Source organism: Panthera leo, chromosome C2, assembly GCF_018350215.1.
Source record: "Panthera leo isolate Ple1 chromosome C2, P.leo_Ple1_pat1.1, whole genome shotgun sequence".
Lineage (NCBI taxonomy): Eukaryota > Metazoa > Chordata > Mammalia > Carnivora > Felidae > Panthera > Panthera leo.
In genome coordinates this window covers 3,541,076-3,559,857 of record NC_056687.1, presented here as the reverse complement: position 1 = coordinate 3,559,857, position 18,782 = coordinate 3,541,076, and the positions used below count along the sequence as shown (strand labels likewise).

Here is an 18,782-nt window from a genome sequence, read left to right as displayed (position 1 = left end):
GTAAGATTGGTCCTACTCTGCCGTCACAGATGACGTTGGTGTGGCCAGTGATGGTGGAGGGAGAGCTCAAGGGACAAGGGGCTGCACCCTGCAGGACTTAAGGATGCATCAGGCTCTCTGAGCAAGGTGCAGGGAGGAGCCTGCGAGCTGAGTGACTTCTGCCGCGACGAGGCTTGTCCTGCCCAACTTGCAGAAAGGTCATGAGAACCAAAGATAATGAGGATGAGATGCTCTGGAAACGCCCAGTGCTGTAGAAATGGAACGTGTATATTTCGCTCGGGCTTTTAAATCACTGACCACGTACTCTTCGCTCCGTCCGGAAGAATCCGGAAGAATAACGTGTTCCCACATGCCAGCGATGTAGCAAAGTGATGCAGTGGTCACCCTGAACCCACTCCCCCGAATGAAGAAATGTATCCGTGTGAATATCTGCGTGCATAGGTCTCTGTCCACACCTCACATCCACCTGTGTGGGATTTGGTTGTGTGCGGGTTGAGGGTTCACCGACCAGAGGGAGGAACATGGAGACTAAATGCACACTACCGTGTTGCCTCCTAGAATGGCCGGCCCCGCCCCGCTCTCCAGCCCGGCGACTGCTGCCCGCGGAACCCGTGCCTACTGTAAGTCATGTCTCTCCTTTGCTAATTTGATGGGCAAAAGGGCATCTCATGGTGCTTTTACTTTGTATTTCCCGGAGTGTTCGCGAGGACAAGCACTTTTCCGCCAAAGGCTTATTCTTCACCTACATGAGCTACTGTTAATTTTTTAGATCATTTTTCTCCAGGACGCCCTCCTAGCTCAGCGTATGCTGTTCTCTCTTTCTGAAACGCGATTCCCGGTTGTCATGTTTCTCTTCACCTTGAATACCCTACCCAGACGCAGCCTCCTGGGGGGCTGCTTTCCTACCTGCTTCGAGCCCCTGGGTCCCCCTCCCTTCTGTTGCGTTCCTGCCACAATCGTGACTGGTGCCTCCAGGTCTGCCTCCCTAAGTGCTCCCAGGGCCTTGACCCCCATAGTCTAGCACAGAGCCTGACACAAGGTCAAGGCTCAAATTATTAAAAATTACTAAGTGTTTTTTGCAAAGTGGGTAAAATGCAGTGAAGTATAAAGAAGAAAGGAGAGACGACCAGGAACCTCGCCTCCCAGGTCCGGCCGTTCCTGGCATTTTGGCGTGAATCCTTCCAGGCTTTTTAAATGCACAGATACTTGTACTTGATTGGAATGCTTTCATTTCTCACTTGCCATTACCGTGTACCTTCTATGGCACACGTGTCAGAGCTTCTTCAGAAGTGTCTTAAATTTTTTTTTAATGTTTATTTTTGAGAGAGACAGAGACAGAATGCGAGTGGGTTAGGGGCAGAGAGAGAGACACACACACAGAATCCGAAGCAGGCTCCAGGCTCTGAGCTGTCAGCACAGAGCCCGACGTGGGACTCGAACTCACAAACCGTGAGATCATGACCTGAGCCGAAGTCGGACACTCAACCGACTGAGCCACCCAGGCGCCCCACTTCAGAATGTTTTAAATGACCAAACAATGTTTTGCCTTGAGGATATGTCAAAATTATCTTCATTCAATCAAGGTTTGATAAAAGAATGAGTGGAAATGTTTAATACAAGTTTGAAGGAGGTACGGAGCGTTCCTTAAGGAGATTGTACTCCTTTACGTTTTTGAAGAAATACCTTTTCAGCTGTCTTTTCTGGGCACCCCCTTCAGTCCCTACTCTGGGGCGACCATCAAAAGTGCTTCCTCGGCTCTGGGTGCGAGCCTCGCCTCTGCTTCGGGCCCTGGTATACCTGCGTGTAACTGTGTCTGTCTCTCCCTCCCGGGCCTGGTCTTTAATGATCCAGCTGCTAGGAGAAGCCTCTAAAAGGCTGGGGGCCAAGCACAGTAAGTAGTCAGGAGAGCTGCGGGATCGTTTCCCTCCCCCTCCACAAAGAGGAGAGCCACAGAGGGTTGAAACACCACGTGAGCGCTACAACTTGGCACTGAAATCCTGGCTGGGACCCCCTGTGGGCCACCCCGGGGGTCCTGGTCGCCACCCGCGCCACTGCCGCCGTTTCTGGCACGAGGGGCAGGTTCTCAGTGCGGGGACCCTAGAAGTTTCCCCACCGAAACGGGATGGAAATGTAAAATCCCACGTCTACTAAGCAAGGTCAGTTGGGCGAAGACGACTTCATCTCACCAGTGTGCTCCTTTGATTGGCTCCGTAGAATGTTCAGAATCCTGTTTGACTCACAAAAGTTGGGATATCAACAAAATGCATGATTGTTTTTTCTAAAACACTTCTTAAATTTTTTTAAGTTAAAACTAGAAAATGTGTAACCTGTTTAAGGATCTTTGGGGGGATTTGGGGGTTTCGTGGCTTGAGGTTCTCTGTCGTTTCATGCCAGCTAGATGGTGAGCGCCCTGTCCTTTCCCTCTGTGTAACAGGGACAGTGTCTTACACAGAGAAGTGCTCAGTGACCCTGCCTTAGAGGAGGAAACACTGAGGTATAAACACGTTCGGGAACATTCCACGGTGGCACCTCCAGTAAGTGCTGATCGGCCCAGCGGCGATCGCGAGGAGCACGCTTGCGGGAGGAAGGTGGGCGCGGGCAGCCAGGCCACTCTTTGGTACCCGGCCACTGACGTGGCACACTGCACGTCCCCTCACAGATGCGCCCGTGTCTGCCAGCAGGGGGATGGCTGTGAAGGAACACACAGGCGCCCCGTAGCACATTTGGCTTTAAAACCTCTATTAGCTCTATGCCCCCGAGCCGAACCTTAACACGACTTACATTAAAGATCGGGGGCAGGAAATCAAATTCCATTTTTATTTTATTTTAATTTAAACATTTTTTAGGATTCTTTATTTATTTCAAGAGAGACAGAGACGGTGTGATTCGGGAGGGGCAGAGAGCGAATCCCAAGCAGGCTCCGTACCGTCAGCGCAGAGCCCAACGTGGGGCTCAGACGTACGAAACCGTGAGATCTTGACCTGAGCTGAAACCAAGAGTCGGACGCTTAACCGACCGAGCCACCCAGGTGCCCCGAACTCCATTTTTAGAAGAAACTGGCAAATCCACAAAATAAGCTGCGGAGAGGGACTTTGTAGTTCGCTCTTACCCAGCGCCCAGCGTGTGTCCGGGAACCGTCACGCATTCGTGCCGATGGGCCGTGTCTGCCAGTATTTACGGTGGAGCCACTGCACGCTTGTGACCAGTCAGCGTCAGGGGTTCAGCCAGGGTCCCCTGTGTGCCAGGCTTGATTCTAGGTGCTCAGGATTCACGGTGGACAAACAGGTAAAAAAAAAATCTCTGCCCAGGTGCCATCCTAACACGTGACCTCCTTCGCCCTCACGTCGGCCCCAGGGAACCATGGGTGAGAGCTGGCGCTCGGGAGGGTAAGGTGATGTTCCCAGGGTGCCCCTCCAGTAAGGACGGGCCACCGCCGTCCATTGTGTTCGTTAGCAACAACACAGATAATTGAGCAGAGATCACCTCGCTCGCCGCTGAGCGCCCCAGAGCTGCCAGAATTCTGAGTTTTTGATGAGTGGAGATAAAATGAAGCTTCTCTTCTCCGAGTTAAGTGAGCCCCGCTGATTTTACCTCTCTAATAATGGTTAATGCTTGGATGCTTTCTAAGCCTGAGGCATTTCCTCAAGCTCTGAAGCCCAGAATCGCCAGAGCTGTCTCCGGGGAGGCCTTCTCTGGGAACGTCTGCCTCTGCTCCTTCCCTGGAGCGTCCTGGCCTCGCCTCCCAGTTCCGATTCTGCAGACACTGAGCTCTCGGACAGGAGGTCCTTGTTTTAAGCCTTACTTCTCATGGCAACCCCAGCCCCCGGACAGGAGGTCCTTGTTTTAAGCCTTACTTCTCATGGCAACCCCAGCCCCCGAGCACAGGGCTTATTTCACACACAGTAGGGTCTCATTCTTCGGTTCTTTGTCATGAAAGACAGAACCTCCCAGTAGGTGGAGCGACTCCTCCCTGCAAATTGGGGGGCGTGACAAAAGCTGACCCCTCAGGTTGGATCTGCCCACCCTCGTCCTCTCTCGGGGTCACTCGAGTCACAGACACGCTCACTCCATCACGCGCACGGATTGGCACCAATAGAAATTCGTGATCTCGTTATTTTCTGTCTCTCGGCACCTGCTGCCCTCCCCCAGCATTTGCTGCCCTTCCGCTAAATCCTCTGGATTGTCCCCAAGCACCAGAGGCCACCTCCTCCCTCTTCACTTTCAGCCCCCGACTTCACCTTCTGCAAGAAGGGAGAGCAGATAACTCTCACCTCCCGCCTTCCCGCCCTCCCGCCCACAAAATGATCTCTGTCTCCATCTGTCCCCATCCCGGGGCTCATTCCTCCGCGCGTGTTTTGGATTCCTCGTCTTTCTGCCTCTGGAGGGCCCTGTGTCCTTTAAGCTGACAGCCCCCTGTCCTGTGCGCACCGACTCCCACTCCCTCTGGTGGCTTCTGTAGGACGGGCGTCTCCTGAGAGAAGTGGCTGGTTCCGGGTCCGGGGCAGACGTGTGAGGCGAGCCCAGAACGTGTTGTCACACTAGAAAGCAAGGACGCTATCGGGGGACCAGGTCATGGCGGAAGGAGTCGGGAGCCAACGAGAAGAGGCCGGAATGGGTGAACGAGGGGGGCGAGGGCAGCGGGTCAGAGCACAGCCAGGCGCCGGCCACCGTGTGCGTAACAAAAGGGCAAAACAAAGCGGGAAGAAACTGTTTGGTGACGTGGGGAAGAACGCTAGAAGACCTACATCTTATTTTGCAAACTGGCCACTAAGGAGTTCCGCATTTATTCCTCCTTGCCTGGATGCACCGCGCCTCAGAGCTAAATAATTGGTGAGGGGAGGCCCGTCCTTGTAGACACGTGCTGCCAACAGGAAGACGTCGCGGGGTGAGGACCTCACAGTTTCACTGCTCCTGCGATTCTCACCCCCGGTGAGTAACCAGCTCGGGCCGGGGACATCTGTCGTGCTTGCTGTGCTCCTCGCTGCCCGAATCTGCCCCCGCCTCGAGGCCTCGCCACCCAGCTCAGGAAGGGCAGGGAGCAAAAACGACATGTCGGACCACATCGTGAAGACGGAGTCTGCACCGCACGGTGTGGGACGCTGCGGGACAGACGGCGCGGACTCTGCGACCAGAGCGCGGGGCAGAGACAGAGGTGCAGGGCAAACCTCCAGATGGGGAGACCTGGGGGACACATCAGGACAAGGCGCGTGTGGACTGTTTGGAACCCCATTTAAAAACAGACACGGTAGCGGGGTGCCTGCCAGGGTGGCTCAGTCAGTTAAGCGTTGACTCTGCATTTAGGCTCGGGTCATGATATCACGGTTCCTGGGTTCAAGCCCCGCGTTGGACTGCACTGGCAGCATGGAGCCTGCTTGGGATTCTCCCTCTCCCTCTCTCTGCTCCTCCCTTGCTCGCTCTCTCCCTCTGTCTCCCTCTGTCTCCCTCTGTCTCCCTCTGTCTCCCTCTGTCTCCCTCTGTCTCCCCCTCTCTCCCCCTCTCTCCCCCTCTCTCTCCCTCTCTCTCCCTCTCTCTCCCTCTCTCTCCCTCTCTCTCCCTCTCTCTCCCTCTCTCTCCCTCTCTCTCCCTCTCTCTCCCTCTCTCTCCCTCTCTCTCCCTCTCTCTCCCTCTCTCTCCCTCATTCTCCCTCTCTCTCCCTCTCTCTCTCTCTCCCCCTCTCTCTCTCCCTGTCTCTCAAATGGACACACTTTAAAAACAAATACAATAGTGAGAACGTAGGGAGTCAGGGAGGAGAGAGAGCACAGGCTGGGTATTTGATGCTGTTATGGGGATTATTCTTGTTTGGGGAGCCACGACGATGGGGTTGTGGTGGTGTTTAAAACCCTATCTTTTAGAGACACATCCTGAAAATTTGCCGATGAAATACGGCCGTGTCTGGGATTTGCGGCAGAACGGTCCTGGGACGGGAAGGGGGTCGACAGAAGGAGGAGGCCCAGTCGGCCACGTGTTGGCAGTGGATGAAGTGCGTGATGGGCCCACGGGCTTCACTCTCATGTCCTGTCCCCTTCCACCTGTGCTTGGAAACGTCCAGACGCCTCAAACGTGCCCTTCCTCCTCCCCGGGTCCTCCTCCAGCTTTGGGTCCTTCTCTCTCCTCCCAGGCTCAGCGAACCCTCCTGAGATGGTCTGTCTGCTTTATGCTGCCTCTGCTTGCTGCTCCCACTCAGTCCCCTACGAAGGTCTGCCCGCCCCCTGGAAGCTTCGGTCCCCGCCTTCTGGGCCAAGCCTGTAAACCCTGACTCCTGTGCTGCATCTGGCCTTCTCCCTCCCCTTCTGGAAACTGCCTTCCTCGGGCCCTTGGACGTCACCGCCTGCCGGCCTCTCCCACCACTGTGTCCGCGGCTTCCAGCTTCTCCTCTCTGTCCGGCCCCTAAATGTTGGCCTCCCTGGGTTCCGTCTTAGCCTCCTGCCTGGGCGAGCTTCTCCCCTGCTGTGCATTGCTGTCCACACCCAGCCGCCCCCACCAGCCTAGGGTTCTTCCAGAGACTCTAAAGCCACACATCCAGCCCCGGTCAGCATCTGCACTGACGGGTCCCCTGGGCCAAATGCTCAACAAGTACCAATATGTGCCTCTCCCACCTGCCCCCAAGTCTGTGTCCTGCATCCATGCCTCCCTAACGACTCCGCCACTCACTTAGCTGCCCAAGTCAGGCATGTGGGGGCCAGCCCTGGCTCCTATCTCTCCGTTGCCTCCTTCCTCTGGTCTCGTAGATCTTTCTCCAACCCGTGCTCCCCAGCAGCCATATCTCGGGCCCGGACAGCCACAGGAGCGGCTCTCTTGCACCCTGTATGTCCCCTGTTATCACGTGTAACAGTGCTGTGATCGCTGGTTATCTGTGTGACATGTTCCCTAGCCGGGTGCTCTCTGAGCATCACGTCTGTCTCTGCCTCCCAGAGCCGTGCTGTGGCAGTGGGGCCCCATCGCCTCTACCTGCCTCTTGGCTTGGGTCAGTGGGAGAGTAGGACTTGAGGGAGAGGACTGTTCACTCCCTGCTCGGTCCCTGCCAGGCCACCGCCAGACAGCAGTCCTCCCCGCTCCCAAGCCCCAGCCCCCTCCCGCCGAGCACCTCTGGCCACAGCCTCAGCTCCGCCTGCCGTGCTAGCAGCTTCCTGATGTTGCTAGCCTAAGGATGCGTTCCCCCATTAGTTTCCCTACACCCTGTGCCCTGCTCGAGCTTATGGAACGCCCCCCGTACCAGGCTCTGCCCCCTGCCGCACACATCCTTGTCCTTCCCGGAGCCTCAGAACGTGACCTGACTTGGAAATGAGGCTGCAGATGTAAATAGTTAAGATGAGGTCATGTTGGAGCGGGGTGCACCCGAAATCCAACGACTGGTGTCCTCATAAGAGGGGAGACACGGAGACGCGGCGCGACGACCGGTAGCTTGGAGCCTGGCGTCCGCAAGCTGAGAAACCCCGAGGGTTGCCAGCAACCCCGGAAGCTAAGAGAAAGGCCCGAAGCACATTCTTCCCTGGAGGCTCCAGAGGGAGCACAGCCTTGATCTTAGACTTCCGGCCTCCAGAGCTGGGAGACCATAAACTTCTGCCGTTCGAAGCTACCCAGTTTGAGGTACTTGGTCACGGCGGCCCTAAGAAATGCCCCTTCCTCACGCTCACGTCGATTTGCTTTGGAGTGCACCCGGCCTCTTGCTCTATGAACTTTTCAGAGTCAAGGCCCCTTGCTGACTTGGAGGCCTCAGCGCCTGGCACAGGGCTGGCCGCTCTAGGCAAGCAGTAAGCATCTGTTGGATAAGAAAGAGCTTGCCCCTCGTTTGGTCTGTGGCTCTTTCACCGAAATAGCATCAAAACATTGACAGCAAGCATGGAAGTTTGGGGTTAAAGCAGAGGCCGCCCCCCCCCCCCGGCCGGGCGAGGTGTGTTCGGCTGACCAGCCCCAAGTCTGGCCACCCTGGGCTCGTCCGTGTGGAGCCCTGGCCCTCGGCTGTGTCAGTGGCCCCCCCGAGGGCACACCGCCTGTGGCCTGGCGCACCTGGTCACGATTTGGAAATGCTGGATATGAGAAGTTCAACTGGATTGGAATTCGTTCTGTTCTAAGAAATTTCCACATGACGTGTCAATGAAAGGAAAGGAAGAGCTGTTAGATTCTTTACAATTTCAACTGTTGTAAGATCTGTGATGGCAACAAATGGCTTTAAAATTATCTGGTCGCACAAAGAAAGCGTCTCAGTGGTGACGTGCGAGCTGCGCCCTCCGTCCTGAACCTGCGTGCGGCGTCTTCACCGTCAAGCCTGGTGCGTTCTCATCGTGAAGCAATCACAGGTCTTCATTTCAAAGTGTGACCTGTCTTATTTGGGGAGTCTGACGCAAATTTATTATCTCCCCTAATCCATTTTTAGGTGTTTCTTATGATCGCATACCCGATTAATATTTTATAAAAGATAAATATTGTCATCATTTCTAAAATTAAAAGACTGACACTCTCAGCAAACACCATGAAGACCGCCCGGCTCCCTCCGGTCTTTCTGTGTGCCATACAAATACCACTTTCTCTGAGAGGAGGTGTTGTGAAAACCGTCAGGAGACGCCATCCCTTGGCACCGCCTTCCTTCACGCAGCTGGCAAACAGAGACCGGTGTCTTCTGAGTCAGGGCTGGACCCTGAGAATCTCTCCAACCCCAGCCCGGGGGCCAGGAGGTAGATTTAGAAATAACTGGGACCAGTTCCTGGTGATAAGTCGGGATAAACTGGTTTCTACTGCCCCCAGGAAACGCAGCGCGGACTAGGAAGACGGAGAGTGGATCCGGCTCGCAGAGTTTGAGCCCACCGGGACCGGCTGAGGTCAGAGGGCAAGGCAGAAACGGCCTTGTGTGGGAGAAAGCGCGCCTCTTGGAAGCGACAAAGCTTGGGCAGGAAGCTGTAAGCGCGGGTCAGGCCTGTTGTCCCGCTACTAAAGGACCAGGTCGTGTTCCTGCGGGCCAAGGGGCGTCGTGAAGGGTTTTCGTTGGGAATGACAGGATCCCAGCTGCTTCAGGAGGGCGATTTGGTGCAGCTGGGAGAGTGGGTGCCTGAGGGAGAGCCTAGAAGTGGGGGGAGGGGACAGCTAATGCACATGTTCAGTGACAGACAAGGAGCCCTGAGCAGACCCTGCAGGAGTACCAGAGGAGGGGTGAGCTAGGACGAGCTGGGGGCCACACTGGGCGGGTTTGGGGATCACTCAGAATGGAGAGTCAGGAAAGGGAGAAGGGACTGGCAGAGACCCTGCCAAAGGCAGAGAGACGTTGAGGGGCCTGCGGCCATCCCCAGCAGGTGTCCTGTGGCCGAACCCCGGGGCCACCTGCAGCCCTCAGGTTTCCTTTCTGCATGGAGAAACTTTGCAGAAGCCAAGTAAGCGGTGCATTGGACACGAGTCAACTCAGCCAACAGAAAAGGGTAACAGTGTTCTAGAAACAGAACGGGGCCCCAGGGGAAACCGCGAGCCTGGCAGGGGAGGAGGGTGCTGGCCCGAGGGAGATGTTGGGCGGGGCAGGGCAGGTCGGTGTGGGCGCTGTCCCTACAGACCTCAAGGTTTTCACAGGGAGGCCCTGGATTGTTTTAGCCCTAAGCATTGTTTTTAGTTTTAGCTGGGGGCAGCCACTTCCTGGAATTTCATCTGCAAGATGTGTTTTCTGCTGCACTTTGCTCTTCCTGGGAGGTGCTCCTCTGGGAGCTGGGCTTGGATGCTCTGTGCCTACAGAGGGTGCTCTGTGGGTGCTGTAGGAGCATCATGGGGCCCTCTGGCGGCTGCCCAAGGTCAGTTGGGGGCCAAAAGTGAGAGCGGGATGCAGAGGACAATTGTTGTGGGGGGGTGGGGGGGGGGACAGGGACCATGTGTGAAGACACAAGCAAGTGCAACGGGTGCAGGTGACTGGAGCCAGGCTGGGCTTGTCCGTCTAACCCTGTGAGCTGCCGTAGGTCATGCGCATCCAGACGTGATAAAAGAAGGCTCCCACTTTCACTTAATACGATGCTACTTTCCTGATTCTGACCCTTGAGAAGGGACGATAGGAATAAAGGCCAGTAGCCCAAGGCACGCCCTTTTTAGCGCTGGGCCTTCCCGCGGGACGCGTCGCTTTGTCTCTTTGCTGCTGGTCGGCAAGACCTGCCTTGAGGACTAAGGGCCCCCGGGGGGGGGGGGGCTCCCCGTTGGTCAGTGGAGAACAAGCCACCCCCCCCGTTGGTCAGTGGAGAACAAGCCACCCCCCCCCCCCCGTTGGTCAGTGGAGAACAAGCCAATGAATGCCCGGGAGCCCGCCGGCAGGTGCAAGGACACAGGACGGCCGCCGAAATACCGCCCGGGGGGATGGCCTGGGGGCCCCAGCAGCCGGCGGGCCGGCAGCGCCGCTCGCGTGGGGGCGCCCCCGGGGCTGTTTGGGACCCTGGACGCGCCCCGGGGCGGGAGCTGAGGCGTGGATAGAGGGGGGGAGGGAGGGGAGGATCGGAGGAGGGGGATGAGCCGGAGAGGGAGGGCCGCGCCGCCCGCCGCCGCCCGGGCCCCGGCGCCCCACGGCCCGCAGGAAAGTGAAACGGGCGGCGGGGCCGGCGGGGCCTCCGCGCGCCGCCCCAGGAAGTCGCGAGCAGGAAGCGCCCGCGGCGGCCGGGTCGGGCTGCGGCGCAGGTGAGGCACGGGGACAGGGCTAGGGGCTGGGCGGGGAGAGCGGCGCGGGGTGGGCGTCCTCGGGCTTGGCGGCGGCGCGGCACCTGCCGCGGCGGGGCCGGTCCCGGCGCGCCGGCTGCCCCCCCGCCCCGCCGGCCTTTGTGCTTGGCTTTGGCCTGGGCCCGGGAGTCTCGACTCCTTCCGTGCGTCCGGAGGGACCCGAGCGGCGCGGGGACCCCGGGCAAGTGGGGGCAGGGGCGGGCCGAGCGGTCCTGCGGGCCCCCCTCCCCACCCCGCCCCGGCCGCGCTGGCATTGGGGGACCGGGGCCGCCGCGGGAGGAGCCCCGCGCATTGTCCGCCGCGCGCCGGGGACGTGGGCGTGCCGCCGAGTCCGCCTCCCCCGGGACCGGCCGCCGGGGAGGAGCCGGAGGAACAGCCGTCCCGGAGGTTCGGGGCGCCGGCGCCCTGGGCCTCTGGGCGGTTTGCGTGCGGCGCGGCTGGTTCCCGGGCTCGTGAGCCTCCCGGCCGACGCGAGTGACAGCGACCTTGTGGATCGAGAGGGGAGCGCCGGGACGTCCCCCACCTGCCGACCACCACCCATCGGGCTCTTTTTTCCTCTTTCTCCCACCTTCCGGCCCTCCCCGCCCCAGCGGCCACGCGGCCCATCCCGGTGACCCGGTGACCCGGCGACCGGGGCGCACCGCCCGGATTTGCATTTGAACGGAGGACCCTGGAAAGCCCCAGCCCTCGGCCCCCAGGTCGGAATTTCTTTCTAAAAGGGGAATGAATTGTAACGCCTGCCTCTCCTCCGGCTTCCCTGAGCTCGCTGCCGGGAACGTGCTGCCTGCCTCGGATCTGAAATCCTGTCAAGTTGTTTGAGTTGGTGACTGTGTTAGATTTCCTCCCAGGCCCCTTCGCTGGTGTCCTTGTGGGTCAAGGCTCCAGACCTTCAGTGTCTCACCATGTAGTCTTGAACCGGCATCTGCAGCTTCTGTTTTGTGCACACCTTTGATGTTCTGTCTGCGGGGGGAGGCAAGGACAGTGGTACAGGTAGAGGAGTCCTTTTTGTGTTTAAACCCCGGGAAACACACAGTGGCCATTGTCATTAATCTTTAATATGGAATAGAGCCTTTAAAGTACCAACCGCAGAAATTATTTTCTCTGGGAAGGAAGCTGTATTCGTTCTCTCTCCTCCCCTCCTCCTCCTTCTCTCTCTCTCTCTCTCTCTTTCAAGAAAAAAGAAAAACTTTTTGGGGGGAGGGGCATGCACTTCCCATCCATGTTTGTCTTAAAATAAGGCCCACTTTTAAAACTTTGTCTTTAAGTAGGTCATTTAAAATGTGCTCAGGGTTGTGTAGATCGTTTACAGCAGCACTCAGTTCTGGAAAGACCCTTTCCGCCTTACTCTTGCCATTACCTCCTTTCAGTCTCCTTATTTTTGCTTGGAAGAGCGCACGGAGCCACTGCCGGGCCACCAGTGGAGGGTCTGAGGCCGCCCTGGGGAACGCAGGTCTCCCTCGGGTCACTCCTCTCCTAGCTGGCTGGGTTGGGCTCTTCCAGAAGGTGGGTGTGAAAACGTGCCTGTGGCAGATTTTAACAGAGTTGGTGGGGGGTCCTAAAGTTGCTGTCTTTGGTGATAGAATGACACTGGACATTCTGACTTCTCTCCCGAATGTTGAGTTCCGGGGGCGCCTGGAGAGAACGACTGGGGGGAAAAGTCTGTCTCCTTTTTACGCGATTGGGCTGCATGCCAAACACAGGATGTCAAGCAGGTGCTTTGCCTCGTTCTTCTGTGCTCTCTGGAGGGGACAGGACAGCCTGGAGGAAGCGAGGTGGGAGGGAGGACGGGGCTGAGAGGATCTGGACCTGAATTTGCCCAGTGTCCAGCCCAGGCGAGCCATCTGTCCCTGCCGTCCTCCATAGAAGGGAACGCCGTGCCTCACGGTGGTTACAGGAGTCCTCGCCGTGAACCTCAGAGGGCTCGGCCGGCTCTCCGTGGAATGCTTCTCAGTGGGCACCGCCCGGGCTCTGGAGGAAGGAGCCTCATTAAGTTGAGCTCTTAACATCGCGCGTGTAAAATCACTACCTTTATGCAGCTTAACTGCACTTGCTATGAGAATTACAGCCCTTGGCTTTCACCCACTGTACAGGGGGAAAATCCGCTGTTGTTTTAAAAAGAGATTGACGTTTTCTTCCCCTGCTGTTTTCCAGTGCCTTTTGGATTTTTTAATTTTTTTTTTTAATTTTTTTTAACGTTTATTTATTTTTGAGACAGAGAGAGACAGAGCATGAACAGGGGAGGGGCAGAGAGAGAGAGGGAGACACAGAATCTGAAACAGGGTCCAGGCTCTGAGCTGTCAGCACAGAGCCCGACGCGGGGCTCGAACTCACAGACCGTGAGATCATGACCTGAGCCGAAGTCGGCCGCTTAACCGACGGAGCCACCCAGGCGCCCCTAATTTTTTTTTTGAAATTACAGGTTTTACCAGAATTGAGATTGGTCGGTTGATTGATTGATTCAGGTGACAATAGAATATTCCTAGATAAGCCGTGCCTAGAGAAGCAGTGTTTGGACAGAGGAAGAAATTGGACTCTGACCATCCATTTTCAGGCACTGTGAAGTTAAAATCAAATCGTTCACTACGAGGTCATTGTCACAAGATTGTTTCTCAAAATAGATTTAGGCTCAAGCAGGGGCCCACTCATTTTGAGCAGAATTTTAGTAAAATATTTTGTAAATCTAGATTTTGAGCAAAAACATTTTTGAAGCATTGGTGGAGACTCATTTCACACATCTCTTGAGCCCTTGCTGCGTGCGAAGTTCTAAACCTCGGTCATGGGAGCGGGGCCGTCCCCGGCAGTCCTGGGCCTCCCTCATCCGTATTCACAAGAACACTAGCTGCTATTTACCAAGCATCTTCCACACCAGGCCCTGTGTGAAGGGTTTTCCACGGGCAATCTCCTGTCCTCTTCATAACAACCCTAAAATGTAGGTGCCATCATCCCTATCTTTTAGGCAGGGACCTCAAGGGAGCAGACAGTTTAAGCAGTGTGCCCAGGGTCACCCAGCCCAAGGCGGGGTGGCGGGGTTGGGAGGGGTGGTGCAGCAGGCTGGCGGAAGTTACGGCACAGTTCTGGCTGGAGCAGACTCACCTCTGCACTGCCTCCCTGGGTGGAGGGTTCAGGGTCGGGGCTTCTGGGATGAAAACTCAGCAAGGATTTTGAATTTTTCTCTACCGTCATGCAGGGAGATCCTTGAAGAAGGTGTGCGGAGGAAGAAGGGAGGGCTGGAATGAAAGAGGAGGAGACGCCCAGGCACTTAGGAGCTTAGTGCTCCGACTCTCCTATTTGCTTTGCTTGTTTGTTATCCCGAGGAAGTTGCTTGAAGACGTTAAATAGATTTCAGCTGCTTTAGATTGAGATTGATGTTTACTCAAAGTAGCTTTCTTTGAAAAAGTATATAAGCCGGAGAATTTTTGGCCAGGGTCCTACAATGCACCGGGTACCGTGTTATTTAACGCGTTGGTCCAAAAGACTCCTTGTTGCCAAGCATAGCGGAGAGACTGGGAAATAACACAAGTCATGAGGTTGGCTTTGGGACAGGGGACAGATCTCCCTGGGGTGCTGGGGGTCTCTGAGGTGACCACAGGAGATGAGGAACGGAGAGGCAGATACGCAGTCGAGTTCCTTCCCGTGGCATTCGGTGTGTTTCCATTGAGCCGCGCGGCCACAGTTCAGCGATCGGTTTGCTGATCTGCCCTCTTGTCTAGGCCTGCGTTCCTCTCTGTTAGCGCGGCCCAGACGTGGCCTGGTCCGCGGTGGGCGGAATCGAGCGTGTCCGGGGTCCTGGCGTGCCCTGGTAATTGAGCACGTGGCGTAGCCACCGGGCACAAGGCTAATACTAGCTCTGAGGAGCACCGTGGTTAAGAGCCAAGGGGTTGATCTGTACGCGTCTCCCACGTGGAGGCGAGCCCTGGGTCACCTGAGGCTTCATCAGAACATCAGGTGAAACTCATTCCTGTGATCTTTGAACAAGCCGTCCCCGAGGGCGGACACTCTGTGGCCGCCTTGCAGCGCTCACGGCGGGAGTTCCCCGTCGTGCTGGACGTCCAGCTTTGCCGTGGGCTGGCCGGCAGCCGTCCAGGGTGTTCCTTCAGCCGGGGACCCCACCGGCGTGCGCCGGTCACGACAGCCGACTTTTCCATTCCTCGTCCTCCTTGTAGAGAGCCGAGCCTCTGCTGGACGGAAGAGGGCCGGCGAGAACCAGCAGGACGCCTCGACGCGCTTTCCAGTCCGCGTGAGCCGCAGCGGCCAGAGGGAAATCCTTGGAGCCGGGGTCAGGAGCCTGTTGAGGAAGCATCCTGCCTTGTGACCGGAGCTCCGTGGTCAGAGCGGCGTAAATGGCTCCCCTCCCTGCCGGCATCCACTTCATCATCTCCTTCTCCCGGGACCAGTGGTGAGTGCTGGCACCAGCCAGGCCCGCTGCCCTGTGCCGGGGACACCGCACGGCCGGTGGCGTTAGGAAGTCCCGTGGGCGACCGGCCTCCCTGCGACCTTTGAGTGGCCTGTCAGTGGTGCAGACTGTGAGCAGGATTGTTGCCAAACCGTCTTCCATCTTCGCTTCTGGTGGTGACGGTGTTCAGACCCCTTCACGGTCTTCAGTAGTTTCTGTAATGACCGCAGTCTGCACAGAAAAATGGCCACTGGCTCCCGGCAGGAGTGAAAGAAAAACAAGAGGGCTGCGGGTGAAATAAGTACATTAACTCCAAACTCAGCGAGTGGCTTAGCTGGGGCAGAACTTGCTGGGAGAAAAAGTTAGATGCAGACCCGAACACCACTTTCTGTTCTGAGAGCAGCCTCTCCTGGCATGTCCTTCTCATGGTGGGTTCAGGAACCCCAGGCTCCTTGGAGGAAGAAGAGGGTGAGGGCAGCCTAGAGTCAGGCTCTGCATTGTCCGGCCCGCCCTCTCAAAGGCTTCTCTTCCCTGCTGATCTCTATTGGGAAGAAACAAGATTGCCCATACCCTCTTAGGTTCTTTCTTTGGGGGCATGCGAATTAAACCACAAAAGACAAATATGATCACATATGTATGGGATCACATATGTATGCAGAAGGACACTTGAGTTGTCCTAGGTGGCTGTGCTTTCGGGCGGGGAAGAGATTTCGGGAACTCAAATGCCTTCTATTCAAAATAGTTCTTATGCCATAGTGGTGTATTCTGGACCCTTCTTCTCTGCCACGACAGCCCACTGGTGGCATCACACTGTTCCCTGCTTCTCAGGCCCCTGCTGGTTGGTGGGCACCCACGGGGTCTCCGGTGTGGCCACAGACATTTGCCTCCTTTCCAGAGTGGTTCCCGCGTCAGCTCACTTCATGTCTACCAGTAACCCGGCCACAAGCCTTTACACACTTACCTTTCATCTCCTGGGTGCTTCTCTTCCGTTTCTTTGTCTGTTTTGTAACTCTCTTTTGGTACAATGTTTAAACTCCTAGAGGAAAATTACAAGGATATCACAAAGAACTTGGAAGAACCCCTGAATGTCACAAATTCTTTTTCTTTTTTCAGGTTGAGGCAGGGGTAGAACAGAGCTTCTCACACTTTAGCGCACGTGTAAATCACCCCGAGAACTTGTTAAAATGCGTTGCTGACTTGGGAGGTCTGGAGTGGGGCCAGAGAATCTGCGTCTCCCAGGGGATGCGGAGTCCGTAGACAGCACTTGGGGTAGCAAGGGTATAGAGTATCACTTCCATCTCTGCCTCAGACTTGCTCTTTGACCTTCAAAAGTTATTGAACCTTTCTGGACCCAGCTTCCTTCCCTGTAAAACGAGAGAGCTGGCTTTAAGATTCCTCCGAAGGGCTTTATGTTTTTCTCCCAGCATGCATTGCCCTTCCTAACAGCACCTTGATGTCCTTCGGGGACCTGACTTCCCTCCTTCATGTGCAGTTGTGGGAGTGACGCAGGCCGGCTGGGTCCCTGGACCCAGAGGGGGGCCCACAGGACCAGCCAAGAAGGGCTCTGGGTTTCACACAGGATAGAAATGAAACGTGAGCCGAGAGGAAGTAATAAACAGAGTTTATTAAAGATACGGAGAGAGTGTGGATACAGACAGAGCACTTGGGAGACTCGGAGAGGAAAGAAGAGGGAGTCTCCTGTTTGCTTGGGGCCTGGGGTTTTTATTGATGGTGGTCTAGTGCCTGTGTCTTCTCAAAATCCAGGAACAAAGACCGAGACGAGTGCTTAGGTGTCGTCCACCAGTCACTGATGCCCTGGGGCCAGGGGTCTTGGTGAGTCCATAGTCTTGGGAAAACATTCATGCCGTTGATGAGGACCCACCCAGTCACTCCTTAGATGTCATCTCTTGTGCTCGAAGAAGACACCAAAGAAGTCATTAACTCCTTGACCTTGACAAGGAGGACATATGTTACCTGTTCTGTAACAGGTGTGTAAGGCAGGGGTGTAGGCCTTAGCAAAAAACTAGAAACAGGAAAAAGACAGAAAAGAGCAGTTTTTTATGGGGTCCCTTTAGTTTCCCTGTCTCAGCAGGTGGGTAAGTCTCATGCTTTTGGGTCCGTTATGGTGGCCAGTGGAGGCCCTTGAGGCTCTGTTCCTGTGGCAGTTCTCACACAGCCCGTGTCCCCCGGGAGGCAGGGTAGGACCCAGGATGGGCTATTGGTCTCTCCTGGGACGTTCAGTCTTTTTTTTTTTTTAATTTTTTTTTTTTAATGTTTAGTTTTGAGAGACAGAGAGCATGAGCGGGGGAGGGGCAGAGAGAGAGGGAGACACAGAATCCGGACCAGGTTCCAGGCTCCCGAGCTGTCGGCACAGAGTCCGACACGGGGCTCGAGCCCACTGACCATGAGATCGTGACCTGAGCCGAAGTCGAACGCTCACCCGCCTGAGCGCCCCCGGAGCCCCGGGGACATTCAGTCTTGAGGGTCTTGAGTAGAGTGAACCTCGGGCAGAAGTACTCTTGAACTGCAGCTAGTCCACAGTCCATCAGCATGGAGCCTGCTTAAGGATCAATCAGTCTCTCTCTCTCTCTCTCTCTCTCTCCCTCCCCCCACCCCTCTCCCCTGCTCATGTGCACGTGCCCAAGTTCTCTCTCCAGAAAAAAAAAATGAAAACAAATGATACTAGGAACGGATTATAGCCCATTGGATACACTAAGAATCTAATGAGTGCGCACTGCCGTAAGTGAGTGAATGCACAGACGGGAGAAAGGAAGCCCCTCTCCAAGTGGAGTGCCAGCCGCTAAGTAGAGCAGCCGGGCCTGCGATGGCACACCGCCGTCCCGTGACCGTCAGGATCACTGCTTCAAGCCTGAAGCTTCCGTGCGCACATTGTTGAGGAGGTTGGAGGGACAGGGCGGCCGTGTGGTCTCCACGTATGTCCCCACGGTTCCTCCGTTTATTGCTTAGAAAAGGTGCGGCTTCCCCTGAGGGACAGACAGGGGCAGACAGCCCCTTAGCCAAGTGGCCACTGCTAACACCACACCGACATCCTGCCTCTGCTTTAGGATGCTCTGAAAAGGACTCCCATCACGGCCGTGCGCGGTTTCATCGTTTCCAGATGAAGCCTGTGGACTGGTGTCTGTGCCAAATCGTATTGCTCCGTTACCCTCGTCTAAAGTATGCATCATTAGCTGCATATAACTCAGAGCGGTAACACTCAGAGGAGGAAACGGATACTCTGCCCCGAATCTCCCAGGTGGAAGCAGGCTGCTATCTGTCTGGGGACACCTGCGATATTCAAGAACACGTCCGAGCACACTCTGGAAGTGCACAGCTGTCCTGGGCTGTCGCTGCCGACATGTGCTCTGTGTTTGCTAGAGACGTGCTGTGAACCCGCACGCTGTTCTTGTGGTACCGATAGACGCGGACGAGGCCACCGTCAGACGTCCCTACAAAAGGCAGGCGGAACAGCCAGGAATGAAAGTGTCAGGCAGCTCATTTGTGAGGGTTCCTGTTTAGTGTCCACAAGCCTGTGTGTAACACAACACAAAAATAAAAGCATGGGATGGTGTCCGTTTCCCAAGGCTGCTGTAACAAAGGACCCCAAACTGTAGGGCTCCTGACAGCAGAAATTTCCTCCCACCGTCCTGGAGGCTGGAAGTCAGAGATCCAGGTGTCGGCTGGTCCGCAGGGTGCAGGGAAGGCCCCCTCCTGCCTC

General features: G+C 56.2%; 1 protein-coding gene across 12 annotated transcripts in view; it reads left to right on the top strand.

Moving 5' to 3' along the window:
- The window catches only part of SLC37A1 (solute carrier family 37 member 1), a 77,457-nt gene that overhangs the window by 2,828 nt on the left and 55,847 nt on the right, over positions 1-18,782 (top strand). For 6 of the 12 annotated variants that reach the window (XM_042954599.1, XM_042954600.1, XM_042954598.1 and 3 more), the window contains exon 3: positions 559-620. In XM_042954599.1, coding sequence (XP_042810533.1) covers positions 559-620 — 62 coding nt within the window. Of the gene's footprint in view, positions 1-558; positions 621-10,546; positions 10,633-11,291; positions 11,370-14,834; positions 15,068-18,782 lie in introns of those variants that run through there. The other 6 variants (XM_042954607.1, XM_042954603.1, XM_042954604.1 and 3 more) reach the window with 3 other exon arrangements.